This window comes from Lampris incognitus, chromosome 9 (genome assembly GCF_029633865.1).
Source record: "Lampris incognitus isolate fLamInc1 chromosome 9, fLamInc1.hap2, whole genome shotgun sequence".
Taxonomy (NCBI): Eukaryota; Metazoa; Chordata; class Actinopteri; order Lampriformes; family Lampridae; genus Lampris; species Lampris incognitus.
In genome coordinates, this window is record NC_079219.1 from 60,260,615 (window position 1) to 60,281,557 (window position 20,943).

Consider the following 20,943-nt stretch of genomic DNA (forward strand, 5'->3'; position numbering starts at 1 on the left):
GAGACACCCTGGACTGTGGGAGGAAACCAGAGCACCTGGAGAAAACCCACGCAGACACGGGGAGAACATGCAAACTCCACACAGAGGACGACCCGGGACGACCCCCAAGGTTGGACTACCCCGGGGCTCGAACCCAGGACCTTCTTGATGTGAGGCGACCATGCTGACCACTGCGCCATATATCTACTCATATATTTTCGTAATGTGTGTGTGTGTTAGTGTAGATAGCGGGACCGAAAACTAGAGCATTTATGATCCTAATTCTTTTTGGAGGTGGTAGGTGTTGTCTCAGAGAGTAACAGAAAAATCCCAGAAAATTAAAATTATGCATAAATATGCAAAATATGTATTTTTTCTAAAAATGGCTAAAAACCACTTTTCTCGGCATTTCAGATGATTCTGAGCATCTTTGATTTTTTCACCTACATAAAATTGTTTTTCTGGGACTTAGAAATGTTTTGGCATTATGCAAAATATGCATTTTTTTTTGTTGCAAAAATGCACTTATGATCCTAATTTTTTTTGGAGGTGGTAGGTATTGTTCCAGAGAGGACCAGAAAAATAGCAGAAAATTAAAATAATTATAATAATTATGCAAAATATGCATTTTCTAAAAATGGCTAAAAACCACTTTTCTCGGCATTTCAGATGATTCTGGGCATTTGGGGGGAGGGAGTTGGAGTGGGGGGGGGGTTTAGGGGCAGGGGAAGGCGGTTAGCTGGCAGGATGAAGAGGGAGATTTAGATGGGTGGATAACCAAACCGCTACATTGTAGCGGGGTTCTTCTAGTATATACTATACTATAATATATATATATATATATATATGAGGAGGTGAGGATTGGCAGAGAAGTATGTAGGACTGGTGCAGGATATGTATGAGGGCAGTGTGACAATGGTGAGGTGTGCAGTAGGAATGACAGATGGGTTCAAGGTGGAGGTGGGATTACATCAAGGATCGGCTCTGAGCCCTTTCTTGTTTGCAGTGGTGATGGACAGGTTGACGGACGAGATCAGGCAGGAGTCTCTGTGGACACTGTAAAAAGGAAGTCCTTTACCAGGGCAAGTGTAGGAGGAAGTGACCGGCCTCTCCAATGCTAACTGGATGGAAGTAAACTACAGACAGCATGGAGGCCACCGATGCAACAATGATCATGGCAGCGTTTTTTTTTTCTTTTCAATAATTCAAGGTACATCCCTCGGCAACATTAGTAAATCACAATAAATTAATCCCAATACAATATAATAAAAATGCAAACAGTACAATACAATACCAGTGATGTACAATTTAAGTGAAAAAAGAAATAAAATGCCAGGGGTTACAGACACAGTTCATTAAAAAACATTAAGTGTTTTACTTTGATACACACGGCAGTATCTGACGTCAGTCAACAAATCTCCACATGTTAAACATTTACATTTGCTGATCATGCACCTCCAGCTTACACCTTATCATCAGCTGACTGATGGTCAGCTGATGATAACCTTCCAGCCAAGTCTCCAGCATTTAGACAGCCTCCAGAAAACTCAAGCCAGGCTAGCAAAGCCTCGTCAGTCATTTGAATCAACCGCTAATGAAAATGAAGCCTTTTCAGGGAACTGTGTTTGATGCTGTGGCATTTTCTTCACTTGGTAAAGTTGTATTTTTTTAACCCACTGATGTAGCCACACACACACACACACACCTTCTTCAGGTTGTCCATCGTGTCTGATGATTACTCCTACTTTTATTTGTTATGAGTCCTTTGGTGACTGTAAATGCCAGTGCAGGATGCACACTGTCTTCCACAGGCAGTGCACACGAAGGAACTGGCAGGAGACACAAATCCACCTCTGTGGATTTGTGTCTCCTGCACTTCTTTGCCAGGTGCTTTTCCTCCCATTTTTTCTCAGCGAGCTTCACGCCTTCATGACAGACGGCATCAGTTGGGTCGATCAGTGGCCGTCTCTAGTATGCCATGGTGGACCACACTTCTTAAGGGAGACCTTAAGAAGTGTGGTCCACCCTGATGTAACTTGAGTATGCGCACTGACCTAAGCTTTGTGGTGGCTTGAAACCTTCTGATGTTGAAGAGACTCCTATCCAGAAGGAAATCAGTTGTCACCCCACTCTCTGCCTCTATGTCTTTGTGCAGCCGAGTTGTCATGCAGAGGAGAACAGTGTTAAAAAGCACTGGTGTAAGCACACAGCCTTGTCTCATACCTGTGCCTACAAGAAATGCCTCAGATTTGGTTCCAATCACTACAACCCTAGGACTCATCCTTTCATGAAATTGACACCTGACAGCAAACCTGCTATTATTAGCATATTGTTAGCACTAGCTCAGCCTCGTCGACAGATGCGGTGAAGTTTGTCTCTGTTTACCGGCGTGGTAAGGCTCGCAAGAGCAAGCTACCAGTCGTGTGGCCTGGTCTGTAGTCACCTCTCCCAACTGCAAACCGGTTTTCTCCACTCGCCAGTCCTGTTGGTAGTCCTAACGACCAGCATGCATCTCCCACTCCTGTCGACAGAGTAAAGCAACGCACGCTAGTGATAGGAGACTCCATTACCCGCAATGGTAGATTAGCTTCGCCAGCCTTGGTTCACTGTTTACCCGGGGCCAGAGTCTCCGACATAGAGGAGAATCTTAGGGTGCTGCATCACGGAGGGAGAGTCGGGGAACCCAGGCACACAGCACCACTACTTTCAGCACCATTGTTATTCATGTCGGCACCAATAATGCTAGGATGAAGCAATCAGAGATCAGAAAAGCCAGCCTAGTCAGAATGCTTGAGTTGGCCAGAAAGATGTGTCGGCATCGATTAATTGTCTCTGGTCCCTTACCTGTGAGGGGAAATGATGAGATGTACAGTAGGCTCACCTCAATGAACCGCTGGCTGGCGCGTTACTGTAATGAGCAGGGATTCGGCTTTGTTGATAACTGGCCTTCTTTCTGGGGCCGCCCTTACCTGCTGAAAGCAGAGAGCATTCACCCTACTGGGGACGGCGCCACTCTTTTGTCTAGCAATATAGATAGCTGTTTACGTGTAGTTTGACACTAGGGACTTATCATTCAGCAGGTTGCAGGTGATTAGAGAGCCTGCTAGGTTTAAATCTAGTGCAGATGTGGAGTCAACTATCCATCCATTATCCAAGCCGCTTATCCCAATCGGGGTCAAGGGGATCCTGGAGCCTATCCCAGCAGTCATTGGGCAGTAGGCAGAGAGACACCCTGGACAGGCTGCCAGTCCTTCACAGGGCCTACACATTCACACCAAGGGACAATTTAGTACGGCCAATTCACCTGACCTATATGTCTTTGGACTGTGGGAGGAAACCGGAGCACCTGGAGGAAACCCACGCAGACACGGGGAGAACATGCAAACTCCACATAGAGGACGACCCGGGATGACCCCCAACGTTGGACTACCCTGGGGTTCTAACCCAGGACCTTCTTGCTGTGAGGCGACCGCGCTAACCACTGCACCACCGTGCCACCTGGAGTCAACTAGTTTAGTTAGTACGTTTAGTCCGGTAATCTCTCATTGTAGAAATTAACTGCTTGGTCTATAACATTGAGACTGTCTCCCTACCCTGCTGTATTGCTCCGAAGGTCTCCTCTCCTAAATGTGTGAATCACAATAATCTAATAATCTTTCCTACCACTGGGGGTGGTGAAATGTGTAATGAAGTACCTAATGATCTACAGAACCAAACACCTAATGTTATCAAAAGTATGACCACACATTGTTCAAAGTGTAGGTCTTTAAAATTGTCAACTAAGGTGTGTCTAATTCCAATTAATATTTAATCTATTGGTCGCTCCAGTTCTGCCTTCTACTGATCACTTCAACGAGACACTTACACTTGGTTTCATAAATATCAGATCACTGTCTACCAAAGCCCTACTAAAAATGAACTGATTCTTGAACATAGTTTTGATATGACTGGGTTATGTGAAACATGGCTGAAATCAAACAGTATCTTCCCCTTAAGTGAAGCTTCCCCACCCAACTATACGTATGCCCATGTAGCTCGGGCAAATAAACAAGGTGGGGGTGTCAACTTAATATTTAAGTCTATTTTAAATTTAACTTCTACACTCTAAATTCTCTTTTGAGTCTCTTGTTCTTGGTCCATCCCCCTCAGCCATGAATAGACTCGGCTCAGTCCAGATTGTGATACGCTATCGGCCTCCTGGCTGTTACTCGTTATTTCTTGAAGAATTTGGAGAATTTGTGTCAGGCCTTGTTACTCACTCTGATGAGATTCTAATTCTTGGTGATTTCAGTATTCATCTGAATAAGGCTGCTGATCCTCTAAGTAAAGCTTTTCTGGCACTAGTTGATACTCTTGGGTTCACTCAGCTTGTTCGAGAGTCGACTCATTGCAGTGGTAGCACCCTTGATCTAAAGGGATAGCTGTTTCTGATCTGAACGTCCTGCCAACCACATCTGCTGTGTCAGATCATTTTCTCATCAAATCTGAAGCTTTATTGGCCTGTCCAGGTAATCGTGAACCTCTCCTCATCTTCCTGTCAGTCTCAGTGTCTTCCGAGCAGCCAGGCTGAGTCTCCATGTCAAATTCCTCCAGTGGCTGCCAGAGATGACCCCCCCCCCGACTCCACCCCCCCACCCCCCCACACACATATACACACACACACACACACACACACGGGAGTCGGGTGCGCGCACACACACTCACCTCCATGGCCTTGCTCAGAGTTTCCATACCTTTCACCACACAGGTTGGCTCCATATCCACTTTCTATGTTATCTGACTTTGTAAGGGTGGGATACCTGCAGTCAGGAGAGACTGAAGAGGTCACTTAGATGATGATGAAACGTTTCTGTCAAGAAACATCGTGTCCGGATGAACTGATTCAACCTTCTTTGATCAAATAGTAAGACAAATTCAGGAGATCATACTCCAAGCAGAGCTTGAGATTGGATCATTCATTCATAGATAATAAAAAGGTATTAAAGTCAGTGATAGCATTATGTAATAATGTTATAAAACATAATTATAGAGGTGTTATTATGGACATGTACAACTGACTGCTGCCTGCGCTCCTCAGGCAGGTTCTTTTTAACTGTTTCCTCAGCCAGCCTCCATGATAAAGGCCTCAGACAGCATCGTTACTAAAGCAGACAGCCTCGGTAATAAAGGCCTCAGCCAGCCTCGGTACTAAAGGCCTCAGACAGCCTCGGTAATAAAGGCCTCAGACAGCATCGGTACTAAAGGCCTCAGCCAGCATCGTTACTAAAGCAGACAGCCTCGGTAATAAAGGCCTCAGCCAGCCTCGGTACTAAAGGCCTCAGACAGCATCGGTACTAAAGGCCTCAGACAGCCTCGGTAATAAAGGCCTCAGACAGCCTCGGTACTAAAGGCCTCAGCCAGCCTCTAATAAAGGCCTCAGACAGCCTCGGTACTAAAGGCCTCAGACAGCCTCGGTAATAAAGGCCTCAGACAGCCTCGGTAATAAAGGCCTCAGACAGCATCGGTACTAAAGGCCTCAGCCAGCCTCGGTAATAAAGGCCTCAGCCAGCCTCGGTACTAAAGGCCTCAGACAGCCTCGGTAATAAAGGCCTCAGACAGCATCGGTACTAAAGGCCACAGCCAGCATCGGTACTAAAGGCCTCAGACAGCCTCGGTACTAAAGGCCTCAGCCAGCCTCGGTACTAAAGGCCTCAGCCAGCATCGTTATTAAAGCAGACAGCCTCGGTAATAAAGGCCTCAGCCAGCATCGTTATTAAAGGCCACCAGGCATTTTCTGTAAGAGCCCCACAGCTCTGGACCTCCCTATCTGAGGAAATGAGGCTAGCAACCTGAGCTGTGGTGCTGAGTTGGGTTGGTTTTACCTGGTTGCTGCTCCTGCTCAACGGCAGGTTTTCGGCACTAGCTACCAGACTTGTTTTTGCCTGGTCCTTCCTCTCCTGGTCATGCAACCAATGAAGGCTGGACTTCGGTAGTGACACAGCAGCCAGGACAGCATCTTCACTTTCAAGAACACGTACAAATCTTGTTTTGATTGCCTGAAATGACACATATATAACAAGAGCATTATACATTATGAGCATAGTTTAAAAAATATTGCATTATACATTACATAGTTTCATAATATATTTGAATTCAATGCAAAAAAATGTGTCGGCCTACCCTATGTATATGTTGTATTTATTACAGCTAAAGTGCTTTGCAGGATGATTGTCATAAAAGTGTCTCATACAGCATACACCTGGAGGCTACATATCAATCACACACAGCCTATACACCCATATGAGTGACATAAGTACAATGCAAATGGGTGATTGGTGGATTGATTAAATTAACGATACATTGACATTTCCCTTTGAGGAAATTTTGAGGCTATATACGCCTAAGTCTGCCCACAGAAAGGGCTGGGCCCCTGACAAGGTCCAGTGAATGCCCCCACCCCCAAAAGATCTGACAGTGAATACCCCCCAAAATCTGCTTTACTTATATCAACACGTGTATGCACTCTCTTACCTACTAAACACATGCCTATAAACTGGGAGAGACTTACACGGTAATGGGGGCTACATGGGCATAAATGCGTGCACACGCACACACACACACACACACACACCGTAATAGAAGTCTGACACACTTAAACACACCAAGGTCAACAAAGATCTGCTACGCTTACACCACACATTTCCTTATGGCTTCATCTTTGCCTCTCATACAGCCGTCTTCCTCGTCTTACTGGTCCAACTGTTAGCCAGTTCACTCGTTGGCAAGTATTGCCACTATCTTTGCATATAGTACATGAATATACATGAATGAACATGATCATCGCTGGCCTCCATGGCGTCCCCTAGCGGCAAGGCCCCAGAATGCGCCCCCCCCTTAATGCGACCCTGCACTGACTGTTGACCTCTCAATTTTAGCTTTAGTAAAGCAGAAACATTATAAAGCCACACGTGATATAAACCATGCTTTAGCCTAGTTTATCCCATTTTGTTTGTCTCGTCATAACCCCCCTGGACACTGGCAATGTGTTGCAAGCTGAGCCTTGCCCCTTTAAGGAGGGGGCATTGTGGGTAATCTGTGGGGGTGACGTAACACAGCAGTGTGTGTATGTTTTTAGCTGCAGAGAGAGAGCGAGAGGGAAAATGGCGGCGTGCGGGAATGGCGGCTTCGTCAGAAACAAGAAGCACGTCAAGGTAATAAGCCAGAATATCAGTGGAAATCCGTTTTTAGCGGATGTGACAGAGACTTTTCGAGCTAACGCGGGCTCAGCTAATCCAGCGGACCGCGGACACGCCGACACCGGGTACAGCACCAGCCCCTCCGTGGCTAGCGTGGAGCTAGCGTGGAGCTAGCTAGCAGGGAGCTAGCGTGGAGCTAGCAGGGAGCTAGCTAGCGTGGAGCTAGCTAGCTAGCTAGCAGGGAGCTAGCGTGGAGCTAGCATTAGGCCCACACAACACCGCTGCTGCCGCCGAACGCGGGATGGCCGCGCAGCCCGCCGCCCTCGTTGCCTGCGCAGTGCCAACCCCCTCACTGACCTGCCGGCCCAGCAAATGGCTGCAGACGGTGAGTCTGTGACCTTTCCTCAGCTGGAACACTGCCCCTAGCGGTACCTCTCCAGCTTCGCGGCCCCCCAACCGAGGTAACGCCATTGGCGTTAAAGTCGCTGACTTTAACTTTTAGTATAAGCCGTTATGACCGTTAATATAAGCTGTTTCAGGTCTATGACTTCATTAGGCTGTACAATATCGCCCGCCACTGGATTTGTAATGAACTGCAACACATTTGAGCTGCGCGAGCAAGTTGCATTTTTATAAAGCGCTTTTCTAGCTGCAAACAGATACTCAAAGCGCTTTCAGTTACTTTACCAACTCCTCCGGAGACTTTGGGGTAACCTGTATGTTGTGTGTAGGTATTCAGAAAGAAGCACGGAACACAGAATACTTTAACATGCTGTGATTACTTGCTATGAAAAGTTATCCTCTTCCATTTTTTAATGCCTGATCGTACTTTTGTGGTTATTTTGGTGCAAGTATAGTGTAATCAGTAACGCATTACGCTGCACAGACAGCAATATCGTAAAGTAACTCATTACTTTCAAATGAAAGTAACTAGTAACATGTAATGTATTGTAACGTGCATGGATAAGTAGACACGTTGGTCCTTGACTAACGGATCGGATCCTTTAGTCGACTGGTTAACGTTGTCGCTTGCGGAGTGGGAGATATGGGTTCGCGTCCCGACTGTGGCGGTTCCCGGACTGCCCCCCCCCCGATTTCGCTACAGTATTACATTTTAAAAGTAACTTGCCCAACACTGTTGGCCAGGGCTGCCAGTCCTCTACCAGAGACCAACTGGAGAGGTTTGTAGATACCTGTCTTGCTCAGCGGCACTTCAATGTTGGTCTATGGAGTTGATCTAAGGAGGGGACACTGTTGCTTGTTCAGCCATGATTTTGAAGAGGAGATTGAAATGCTAGAGACTTCTATTTTGGCCTGTTTTGTCTTACTGAACCGTATGGTCTACATTAGAGAAATCCACAAGAGTGACCTCCTTTCCCATATTTAGAATAAAATATTAACTTTTCACCTTCATCAAGACCACGTTGCCTGTAGTTTAGGAGATTAAAAGCATTAGTGGCTTTAAACTGAAATCTTAAACGTGCGAATGTGAACAGGCTTCCACAATTAAATAATAATCTCTTTTTCCTTTAACAAGCTTCCAGGAGAGAGAGTGCCCTCGCTGTGTGTAGAAAATACCTTTACAACCCCATAGGACGAGTACTTTGGAAATTTTGCAGATTATCACCTTCAATTTAAACATCACACACACCGCATGTTATTCGCAGTGCAGCATTAGCCACGGGTTCATAATTCCATTTTTATTACGCGCTGTGTCAAGCCATGCACATTACCAACACGCACGCAGCATGATGCCAGCAGGACTAGGCCATGGGTACAGGGTCAAGCTTTTTAACTAATTTATACTCATGACATTCATTCCTTTTGAACCAGTATCCACAATACCCTGCCTCACATGCAGGCCTGTAGTCAGTTTATAAAAGGAGGGGGTCTTTTTCCCCAAAAACGTGGATCATTTTGTTCCAAGTACAGGGTATCTGATGTAAGACAGCCTTTGCTTAGGTGGTAAGTGGACTGCATTTGCATTATGTAGTGCTTTTCTAGTCTGTTGACCACTCAATGTGCTTTACAGTGTATGCCTCACATTCACCCATTCACACACATTCACACACAGAAATGCTATATACCTGTTTTTTCTGTAAACTGTTCTATTGTTCAATAAAAAAATGCTGTGGCAATAGCTAGCTTAGCTAACCTTCTGAGCTACTGCGAATTTGGTCTCGCCGAGCGTATTTCATTGCTATGGCGATGGCTAGCCTAGCTAACCTCCTGAGCTACTGTGAGTTTGGACTCACCGGGCATATTTCGTTGCTATGGCGATAGCTGCTAGCCTAGCTAACCTGAGCTACTGTGAGTTTGGACTCACCGGGCGTATTTCGTTGCTATGGCGATAGCTAGCCTAGCTAACCTCCTGAGGTACCGCGAGTTTGGACTTTGATTTTTAAAGCCAGATGAATGATGAGTCGGATGAATTAGTTTTACTTAAAATAACTACATTTCACTTAATAAACCCTTTTAATTGTGTATATTAAATGAAACATCACTGTTGCTTGTGTGTAGATACTGCTTCCCAATGCTAGCAAGCTAGCTAAGTCTGTATAACACGGTAGCTAACGTTAGCTGGTGCCTGCGACACTGTAGCTACTTATCCACAGAGGTAACATTATATTCAAAATGTTCATTCTGTGCATTAATCCCTGTTAAGTAATGGCGTTCGGCTTTGGGCACAGACGTCAGTCAACCTTATTGTCAAGGATGAACGGCGCTCAGACAACACAGTGAAGCAACATCTTGGCAATATACACACTGATTGGCGTTTTCAGTTTTTTCCGTAGTGGCTGGTCGTGGCTCTTGGCAGCAGGACGCTGTTTTGACAAGGGACATTCTGATTTATTTGGAAGCCAAACAACGAATTTCGTCAGTGTGTCCTCCTCTTTTCTTTCTTTCTTTTAATCCCCTCAAAAGATCTACACGAAGGGAAACTGTGAAAATAGCTTTCGTGGGCTTCTTCTGAATTTGCCGCCATGTCTCTCAGGAGGTTAGCTAGGGTAGCTATCGCCATAGCAATGAAATACGCCCGGCGAGATTTTGCGTCACTTCCATCCGTGGCTGTACCCCATCTAGCCACAACCACTGAACAAGGGAAAGCTGACACGAGCTTCCTGGTCAAGTTGGACGGATCCATACCGGTAACTAGCACGACTGCACACACACACACACACACACACACACACACACACACACACACACACACACAACCCCCCTAAAATCTCCCTATATACATGCCAAACAAGCAACCCTACAATACACACCATTTACAATATTTACAAAGAAAGATAAAGACAACAAGAAGTTTGAAAGTCACTCACTCCATAGAGATCAACAACCGCTCACACGCTCCGCTCGCTTAGTGACGCCCCATCCACTCGGGGGGGGGGGGTAGAGGGGAGAATGGGGGAGAGACTGAGTGAGGGAGAGAGAGGTGAGGAGAGAGATAGAAGACATAGAGGGAGGGAGGGAGGGAGAGAGAGAGAAATGGAGCAAATGAAACAGAAAGGGGGAGATAAAGAGAGAGGAAAGGAGGGAGAGAGAGAGAGAGACAAAAAGAGAGGGAGCAAACGTAACAAAGGGGGAGAGAGAGGGAGGGAGGGAGAGAGAGAGGGAGCAAACGTAACAAAGGGGGAGAGAGAGGGAGGGAGGGAGAGAGAGAGAGAGAGAGAGACAAAAAGAGAGAGGGAGCAAACGTAACAAAGGGGGAGAGAGAGGGAGGGAGGGAGAGAGAGAGGGAGCAAACGTAACAAAGGGGGAGAGAGAGGGAGGGAGAGAGAGAGAGAGAGAGAGAGACAAAAAGAGAGAGGGAGCAAACGTAACAAAGGGGGAGAGAGAGGGAGGGAGAGAGAGAGAGACAAAGAGAGAGGGAGCAAACGTAACAAAGGGGGAGAGAGAGGGAGGGAGGGAGAGAGAGAGGGAGCAAACGTAACAAAGGGGGAGAGAGAGGGAGGGAGAGAGAGAGAGAGAGAGAGAGACAAAAAGAGAGAGGGAGCAAACGTAACAAAGGGGGAGAGAGAGGGAGGGAGAGAGAGAGAGACAAAGAGAGAGGGAGCAAACGAACAGAGAAAGGGGGGGGGGGAGAGAGAGCAAGTGAGAGAGGCTTTTCGGTCTCTTAACAGGACCCTCACTGCAGTTTGGTCTTTCTTTATCTGAGTTCGTCTCGCCTGGTGGAACAGACGTCTTTTCCCAAATCGTTTCTCATTCATTATCCTGGAGAGACGAGGTGGTAAAGAGTCCGTGGAGGTTTTCAGGAACTTGACAGACTGAAGGTGGAGGTGAAAATGCGGTAAGTGCAGAAATCTTTACATATATTCATATTATATCAGCTCAGAAAAAAGGTATGATAGTTTCCTCCCTCTCTAACCAATTATTATTATATGATTCTTGTTCATCTTCTTCTTCTTCTTATTTTGGACTTCTGCTTTCAGAGGTCATTCACCCTTTTTCCGTTTTGTGTGTTCTTGTGCGTCCGGTATAATCACACCTGTTAATAGTAACCGTTAAAAAAGGATGGCAGTGTTGTGTCGTTAAATGTTGTCAGAAACAGTCTACAAATCAAGCACTCCATGGGGGGTACTGTGGGAGTATGGGGTACCGGGGCAGTTGCTGCAAGCCATCCGGGGTCCTTGTATAACCAAAGTGAGAGCTGTGTCCACATTCTCAGCATAAAGTCAAACATGTTGTCGGTGGGTGTCGGACACCGCCAAGGTTGTCCCTTGTCTCTGATTCTGTTTGTGATATTCATGGACCGGATCTCAAGGCGCAGCCAAGGTGAGGAGTGTGTCCGTTTTGGGAACCTCAGAATTGCATCTCTGCTCTTCGCAGATGATGTGGTTTTGTTGGCTTCATCAGAACGTGACCTCCAGTTCGCACTGGGGCGGTTTGCAGCCGAGTGTGAAATGGCCGGGATGAGAGTCAGCACCTCCAAGTCTGAGGCCATGGTTCTCTACCGGGAATGGTGGGTTGCTCCCTCCAGGTTGGGGATGAGTTGTTGCCCCAAGTGAAGGAGTTCAAGTATCTCAGGGTCTTGTTCAGGAGTGAGGGTAGGATGGAGCGGGAGATTGACAGGTGGATTGGTGCAGCATCAGCAGTAATGTGGATGTTGTACTGGGCCGTTGTGGTGAAGAGGGAGCTGAGGCGGAAGGCAAAGCTCTCAATTTACCAGTCAGTCTTGGTTCCACCCCTCACCTATGGTCATGAGCTTTGGGTAGTGACAGAAAGGGTGAGATCATGGATGCAAGCGGCTGAAATGAGTTTCCTCCGTAGGGTGTCTGGGCCCACCCTTAGAGATAGGAGGAGGAGCTCAGACATTCGGAGGGAGCTCGGAGTAGAGCCGCTGCTCCTTCATGTTGAAAGGAGCCAGTTGAGGTGGTCCGGGCATCTGATCAGGATGCCTCCTGGGCTCCTTCCTTTGGAGGTTTACGGGGCACGTCCAACTGGGAGGAGACCCCGGGGTAGACCCAGAACTCTCTGGAGGGACTACATGTCCAGTCTGGCCTGGGGACGCCTTGGGATCCCCCAGGAGGAGCTGGAGGGCGTTGCTGGGGAGAGGGGCGTCTGGAGTGTCCTACTTAGCTTGCTGCCACCGTGACCCCACCCCGGAGAAGTGGCTGATGATGAAGATGAAGATGAGTGAGTGAGTGAGTGAGTGAATGAATGAATATTTGCTTTAAGCAATTTACTCCTCAAAAGTTCAGTTCAGAGATAGTACAATTTAATGTGCTTTTATATCTTAAAAGGTTTACAAGGGAATTTAAATGCCAGTTGCTTTTGAGGTGTGTCTTGTGAATTGACACTTTGTAGCGTAAGCACAGCAGCAGTTGTGCAGCTTTTAAAAGGCTTCTGTAAGTTGTGAGTCTGAGAGCAGAGCAGCGTGTTGTGTTGTGTGATTTGCTGCTGTTTTTCCACCGTCTCCAGAATAATAAGCCCTGAAAGCACACAGCAAGTCTGCCTAATCAGCTTGTGGTGCCTCACACTGCAACAAAAGCATGCAAACACACGCACACGCACACACACACACACACACACACACGTATACAAACACATACATCTACACACACATACACACATATACACACAGAGAAACACACATCACACACACATCACACACACACACACACACACATATACACATATATAAAAACACACACTTACACACACACACAGGTATACATACACACGAATAAAAACATGCCTACACACACACACACATACACGCACACACACACATAGACACACATATACACATGCAAGCACACACACACGCACGTATACACACACGCACGTATACACGCACGCACACACATAGACACACACACGCACTTATACACACACATAGATACTCACACACATACGCACATAGACACACGCACATATACACACACACACATAGACACACACATAGACACGCACACACAGACACACACGTATGCAAACACACGCACGCACATATACACACAGACACACACACGCACTTAGACACACATAGACACACACACACACATACACACACACACATAGACACACACACATGGACACACACGTATGCAAACACAGACACGCACATATACACACATAGACACACACACCCAGAGTTCAGCTGTGTCAGGTTGTTGGAAGTTCTCGGTAAAGTTGAGATGAGATGACTTTATCCCTTCATCTCCTGTCCTCCAGCTCTTCATCTCCTGTCCTCCATCTCTTCATCTCCTGTCCTCCATCTCTTCATCTCCTGTCCTCCATCTCTTCATCTCCTGTCCTCCATCTCTTCATCTCCTGTCCTCCAGCTCTTCGTCTCCTGTCCTCCATCTCTTCATCTCCTGTCCTCCAGCTCTTCGTCTCCTGTCCTCCATCTCTTCATCGCCTGTCCTCCATCTCTTCATCTCCTGTCCTCCAGCTCTTCATCTCCTGTCCTCCATCTCTTCATCTCCTGTCCTCCAGCTCTTCATCTCGACCTCCATCTCTTCATCTCCTGTCCTCCATCTCTTCATCTCCTGTCCTCCATCTCTTCATCTCCTGTCCTCCATCTCTTCATCGCCTGTCCTCCATCTCTTCATCTCCTGTCCTCCAGCTCTTCATCTCCTGTCCTCCATCTCTTCATCTCCTGTCCTCCAGCTCTTCGTCTCCTGTCCTCCATCTCTTCATCTCCTGTCCTCCAGCTCTTCATCTCCTGTCCTCCATCTCTTCATCTCCTGTCCTCCATCTCTTCATCTCGACCTCCATCTCTTCATCTCCTGTCCTCCAGCTCTTCATCTCCTGTCCTCCATCTCTTCATCTCCTGTCCTCCAGCTCTTCATCTCGACCTCCATCTCTTCATCTCCTGTCCTCCAGCTCTTCATCTCCTGTCCTCCAGCTCTTCATCTCCTGTCCTCCATCTCTTCATCTCCTGTCCTCCAGCTCTTCATCTCGACCTCCATCTCTTCATCTCCTGTCCTCCATCTCTTCGTCTCCTGTCCTCCATCTCTTCATCTCGACCTCCATCTCTTCATCTCCTGTCCTCCAGCTCTCTCTTCTTTCAATCTGATTCTATCTGAATCGCTCATTTCTCTCTCACTGCCTCTTTTCCTCCTTTTCTGTCTTTTTTCCCCTATGCATCTCTTCCTCTCCCCATCTATCTATCTCTATCCACCTCTTCCTCTCCCTATCTGTCTCTGTCTCTCCTCTTTTTTATCTGCAACTTATGTTTCTTTACCTCTTTAGTTTCTCTGAATCACCTCATGTGGATACAGCGAGTTTTTTCAGCTTTCTTTGATTTCCTTTCCTGGATTATTGAGCATGCATAAAGACTTTCTTTCTTTCTTTGTCTCCTTTCTTTTTTCCCCTTCTTTCCTTCTTCCTTTCTGTCAGTGTGTGTCTGTCTGGGGGGGAGGGGGGGGGTTGTCGCTGACGATAGGCAGACCGAGTCATTCGAGGTGACGCGCTGCCGGATTGGTGGGCTGCTGGTGATGGAGGAGGTCTGCTCCTCAGTCTTGCAGTGGGAAAGGAAAGTGGGGTTCGTGTGAGGGCAGCACGGTGTAGTGGGGTTATTCAGCCGGCTCAGCAGGCAGTTCTGCACCTCCTCCTCAAATCTGAATGATGAAGTGGAGTAAAGTTTTTTTTTTTTGGCCGTGTGTGTGTGTGTGTGTGTCTGTGTGAATGACAGACTATGAGTACCACAGCATGTCAGCATGATGTTTTATCTCGTGTTAGTCTACCACCATCCATCCACCAGAGTAGGTTTCTTCATTTTTCAATGGAAAACCGTTTTGCTGTAAAGATGTTTCTGTACCGCTTGATCTAATCCAAGAAGTGTTTGGCATTGAAAACAAAATCATATTTATAGTTAAACATGAGCACATTTATTTTTAATAAAACATACTCTTATAGCAGCAAAACACACAAGTGTAGCTGGTTCCTCTAGCCAGGGTGTCTTCAATGAATGGTAACGGTGGGAATGAGCAAACGTTTCTGTATGACTGATATTACATTAGGTTTGTTGTGTCTCTAGTCTAAATGTCTTTCACTGATGTTTGGTTATATACACCTTTATGTTCTTCCTTAACAATGTGTTCCCCTTACCGAGCCTTAGCCTAAATGACCTTTCGTGGCAAGTGAGAGGTCAAATCCCACCCTGTCCCCCACCATCAGCCCCCGTTGTTGCATCACGGTTGAGGTGAACTGATTTGGTATTGGAACCACTTTTGATGCATGTGTAAGCACTTCCAATGTTGCCCAGGACTCACCCTCTATCTGCTCCATCATCTTCCCAGAGGAAACTCACAGCTCTGTCCTTGGCACATGGAAAGATGGCCGTGATGAGAGGCCACACACACACACACACACACACACACAGCCAGCACGAGAGTGTTGGGCTGTGTGTGTGTGGGGGGGGGGGTGCGTGGATTGTCACCTTGTCATGGTGGAGAAGCTTGCGTGGTCCTGAGATCCCAAGAGCAATGCCGTCTGGAGCTATGCTTCTGATAGGGTCACCCATGGCGATAAGGTCAAGGGGGAGGTCCCTGGCAAAGAGCAAGCCAACCAAGACCTCAATGGTGGAACAGGCGGAGGATGACAGCTGACTTTAGGGAAGCATCACAATGGCTGGGAAGGCGGATGAAGGCTGCAGCAGAAATGGGTCCTCGGTCGTCTTGGACTCCATGCTACTGGATCTTGACCCAAATCTAACAATTGTGTGGTGGCTATCTGTGCACTAGTCTCCCCGCGTTAAGCAGGCAAAGTTTTATGGTGACTGGTAAGTGGTGATGGGGCAGGATTGTGAGATCTGGAAGCCCTTAGTCATGAGCCAGCACGTCAGGCAGTGGGTGCTAGATTCAGTCACTGGACTCTGGGAACGAGGTAGAAAGAGCCCTTCGGTAGCTGCACCCATGACTGAGCTGCCCTCTTTAGGATCCACTCTGCTCACCCCATCTGGGGAAGGGGCTAGAAAAGGTGCCCTAAAAATAACCTGCCTCAAACCTCCTGACTGGATTACCGTGTCCAGACAGAGAGATCACCACATGCGGTCAGAAACATAGAAACATGAACTTTGGAGCCTGAAATGTGTGCACACTGATGGATAGTGCAATCAGTGACAGACGGAAGAGGGGAACTGCGATTATCGCTAGAGAACTGGAGATGCTTGATTGACATAGCTGCCCTTTCTGAAACCCAACGGACAGACAAGGGACAACTGAAGGGGGAGAAGAAGTTTGGCTACACTTTCTTCTGGAAAGGAAAAGCTGCTGATGAGCCCAGGATCCATGGCATTGGATTTGCCACCAGGAACCAGATCATCAGCCACATGTCTGAACTTCCTGCGGGGACCAGTGAGTGTCTCATGACCATCCATCTGGTGCTTGCCCAACAACCAGATGGCAACAGTTGTGAGTGGCTATGCCTCTACTTTAGACTATGAAGAAAAAGTAAAAGAGATCTGCTACGCCTGCTTAGAAAAGACACTGTCAAGAATCCCCAAGGAGGATGAGATTATTTTCCTAGGAGACTTCAATGCCAGGGTCAGCTGGGATCAACACCTCTGGAAGGGTACTATAGGAAAGGAAGGCATCAGGGAACATCAACTCCATTGGAGTTCTGCTTCTTAGCAAATGTGCTCAGTACAACCTCATCATCACTAACACTCTGTTTTGCCAGAAAAACAGATTTAAAGCATCTTGGAGACACATTCTCTTCTAGACAGTTGCATTTACTTGACTGTGTCATTGTACAAACCACGGACCGCCATGATGTGACCATCATGAGGGCCATTATTGATCCAGTTGATTGCTGGACAGCTCATCGTCTCATCTGCTCCACAAAGTCCATCAAACTCAAGAGGAGGGTTCAAAAGAAGCAGATCCAGCCAAGACTGGACGTTGAAAGCCTGAATGAAACTGCCACCCAGCAGCGACTTCAGGCCTCTCTTGGGAAATCCCTCCAACAGGAATATCCTGATGACATTGAGAAGCACTGGAGCCTGCTCAAATCCACCACCCTCGACACTTGCAAAACCACCCTTGGGTACAAGTCCAGAAAACACCAGGACTGGTTTGATGAGAATGACACAGAGATAGAACAGCTCATCTCCAAGAAAAAGAAAGCCTTCTGTGCCTGGCAAAATGATGTAACCTGCAAAGCTAAAAGAGTGGCTTACTCCAGAGCCAAGGCGGGCATCTCGAAATGTGTGAGGGAGATTAAGAACTCTTGGTGGACAGAAAAGGCTCTGGAAATTTAGCGACTGCAGACTTGGGTGACACCAGAGGCTTATTCAGTGCTACTACGGCCGTCTATGGTCCAAGCAACCACGGCTTAAACCCCCTGTGCTCAAAAGACAGGCAGGAGCTGCTGAAGGGCAACGAGTCCATCCATTAATACCCAATGGAAGGAGCACTTCCAGGAACTCCTCAGCTGCAACAGCAAAGCTGAACCAGACATTTCCAGCCACATTCCCCAGAGTCCCATCAGAGAAGACATTGGGGAACCTCCTGCAATGATAGAGGTTCAAGATGCCATCGGGATCCTTAAGAACAACAAGGCCACCGGTCCAGATGGGAGGCCAGCTGAGATTTTAAAGGAAGGTGGACCAGAGCTCCTGTACCACGTCCATGCCCTCCTCAAGGTCTGGAAAAAGAAGAAAGCCCCGGTCCCTGCCTTTGCCTGCCATTCGGCCTGCATAGCACCCTACCCCAATGCTCATCCCTGCATGTGGTGGGTCCACGGGGTGGTGGCGCCATCTTGTTTTTTTGGGCTGGACCCGACCGGACCCCAAGGGCCAAGGCCTGGCCACTAGACGTTCCCTGGCGAGCTCCTTTTCTAGGTCTGGCTTGAGGAGGGGGTCCTGGTTTCCCTTTTCTGGGTGAGGTGCTGTAGCGCTGCTGGTATACTTTCGTTGGGTTTCTTGGGAATTGCTCTGAGTCTGGCCGCTCCCCTGGGACCAAGTTGCCCTGGGAGACCCTCCCTGGAGCTATTGCCCCCGACAATGACAACACAGCTCCCAGGATCACTGGGACACCCAAACCCCTCCACCACGTTAAGATGGCGATTCTCAGAGGGGTAGTCAATAATCTATACTCTATAATCATGTCGGCAGAAGTGCTGGGTAAATTCATTGAGACAGAATCCGACCTGTCGTGCAGTACAGGTTGTGAGGCACTGAACTTAAATGCAGCTAATTGTAGGCTAAGGCAAAAAGATGATTTTTAAGTTTGGATTGAAAGGACTCACCAGACACTTGAGTGTCTGATGGCAGCAGGCAGGTTATTCCACAAGAATGGGGCCCGATAGGAAAAGGCCCTGCCTCCAACTGACTTCTTTTTAACTTTGGGTACACACAGGAGCCCTGTATTTTGAGAGCAAAGAGCTTGGGATGGATTGTATGGTTTAAGGAGATCAGACAAGTAAGATGGAGCAAGCCCGTTTAGGATTTTATACATCAGCAGAAGCAATTTGAAGTCTGTTCTAATATGGATAGGAAGCCAATGAAGGGAGGCAATAACTGGTGTAATATGGTCAGATTTTCTAGTTTTAGTTAGGATTCTAGCTGCAGCATTCTGAACCATCTGAAGACTTTTAGTACCAGCATGTGGCAGACCTGAGAACAGAACATTACAGTGAAGAAGTCTGGATGAAACAAATGCATGTATTAGAGTCTCTGCATCAGCCATGGACAGGAAAGACAAAATATTAGCTGTTACGTAAGTGAAAAAAGGCAGTCTTGGTGATTTCTTTAATGTGCTTATCAAAGGAAAGGCTGGGATCAACATAACACCAAGATTTTTGGCTGCCACATTTTGTGAAATCACAGAGTTGAGGCCAACATATTTCATTTTAATTCATCATACAGAATGTTAATGTCAGCCTTGTTCAAATGTTTATTTCAGTTTGGCCAAGCATTATCATATAATGCAATGGCAGGAACATATCATTTTGGATTTGTGTGTCATCAGTATGTAACTGCTTTCATATATTAACAATGGCCTGTGCTGCTATATAAAAAACAAACAACTTTTAATTACTATGAGCACACTGCATGAATGAATAAAAAAAACGTGTCACTAGATGGTAATGAAAGCCATACTTTACTTAAGCTTATTACTTGCACTAACAATGCAATACTCTTCATTGGAAAGTGATGGCATACCTGTGTCAGCCAATGAGTTTCTCTAGCTTGAAGAAGAAATGCAGTTGCGTGTTTGAGAACTTCAACATCAGCACTACTAGCTTGACCTTATTGAAATCCACTCTGAAACAGATCAACTCCAGACGTCTTTATTATGTCAGAGTAAGATTTGATATTGAATAGCTAGTGAGCACCACCAGATGATCTGACATTACCTGGCTACTTGCACTCTCAACAGTGAATGTCACCCAACATGGCATTCAGTGAATGGTGGTCAAAATGGTGGTTTTTGCCATCCTTCGGATGAGACGTTAAACCGAGGTCCTGAATCACTGTGATCATTAAAGATCCCATGGTACTTATCGCAAAGAGTAGGGGGTTCCCCGGTGTCCTGGCAACATTCCCCACCTGGCTGTCTCCATCTGGCCACCTAATCATCCCCCATGTAATTGGCTTAATGAGTCCTCCCTCTCCACCTCAAGCTGATGTGTGGTGAGCTCTCTGGTGCAAAATGGCTGCTGTGCACCACCCAGGTGGTGCTACACATTGGTGGCGGCTGAAGTGCGTTACCCCCTCAATGTGACGCGCTTTGGGTGTCTAGAAAAGCACTATATTATGATGATGATGATGATTATTATGATTATTATTACTTTAGAAAAGAATGGAAGATTAGAGACTGGCCGATAGTTATTAAGAGACCCTGGATCGAGGTGCGGTTTTTTAAGTAGAGGTTTGACCACAGCTGTCTTAAAACTACTGGGAAGTGCCAGTAGTAAGAGATAAATTAACAATGTGTAGCATTGTAGGTCCCAAGAAAGGCCAGAGGTCTTTAAAAAGTTTTTCTGGTAAGGGGTCAAGTAGGCAAGCAGCTGGTTTAGAAGCTGACAGGAGCTTAGTGAAAGTATCAAGAGAGATAGTCTCAAAAGCTGTAATAACAGGGACTGTCAGTGACTCATTGTGTAGACATGAATTTGGTAAGACAGGATGTGCAGGAGTAGCTGGAGTTGAAGAAGCAGCCTAGAAACTCAGGGACTGTGAAGGGTGAGCATGTCTGCCACCTGTTAACATTACTGTTTACATCCTGACATTTGTCATTTCAAACACAGCTGACACCTCCTGGTAGTTTTTATGTTGTTGTCAGCTTTTCCTCAGTTTAAATCTTATGATGTGGGTTTTTCATTACTTCCA

At 46.8% G+C, this 20,943-nt stretch overlaps 2 protein-coding genes across 2 annotated transcripts in view; both read left to right on the forward strand.

Annotated features, from left to right (window-relative positions):
- The first annotated feature begins 13,806 nt into the window (after positions 1-13,806).
- On the forward strand, positions 13,807-14,685 carry LOC130118625 (uncharacterized). Its single transcript, XM_056287065.1, has one exon. It carries the CDS (start codon positions 13,807-13,809, stop codon positions 14,683-14,685), a length of 879 nt encoding a protein of 292 aa, XP_056143040.1.
- A 2,326-nt stretch (positions 14,686-17,011) lies between these two features.
- The window catches only part of bcan (brevican), a 33,179-nt gene continuing 29,247 nt past the window's right edge, over positions 17,012-20,943 (forward strand). The window contains exons 1-2 of the mRNA XM_056287066.1: positions 17,012-17,155; positions 18,022-18,255. Coding sequence (XP_056143041.1) covers positions 17,012-17,155; positions 18,022-18,255 — 378 coding nt within the window. The remainder of the gene's footprint in view (positions 17,156-18,021; positions 18,256-20,943) is intronic.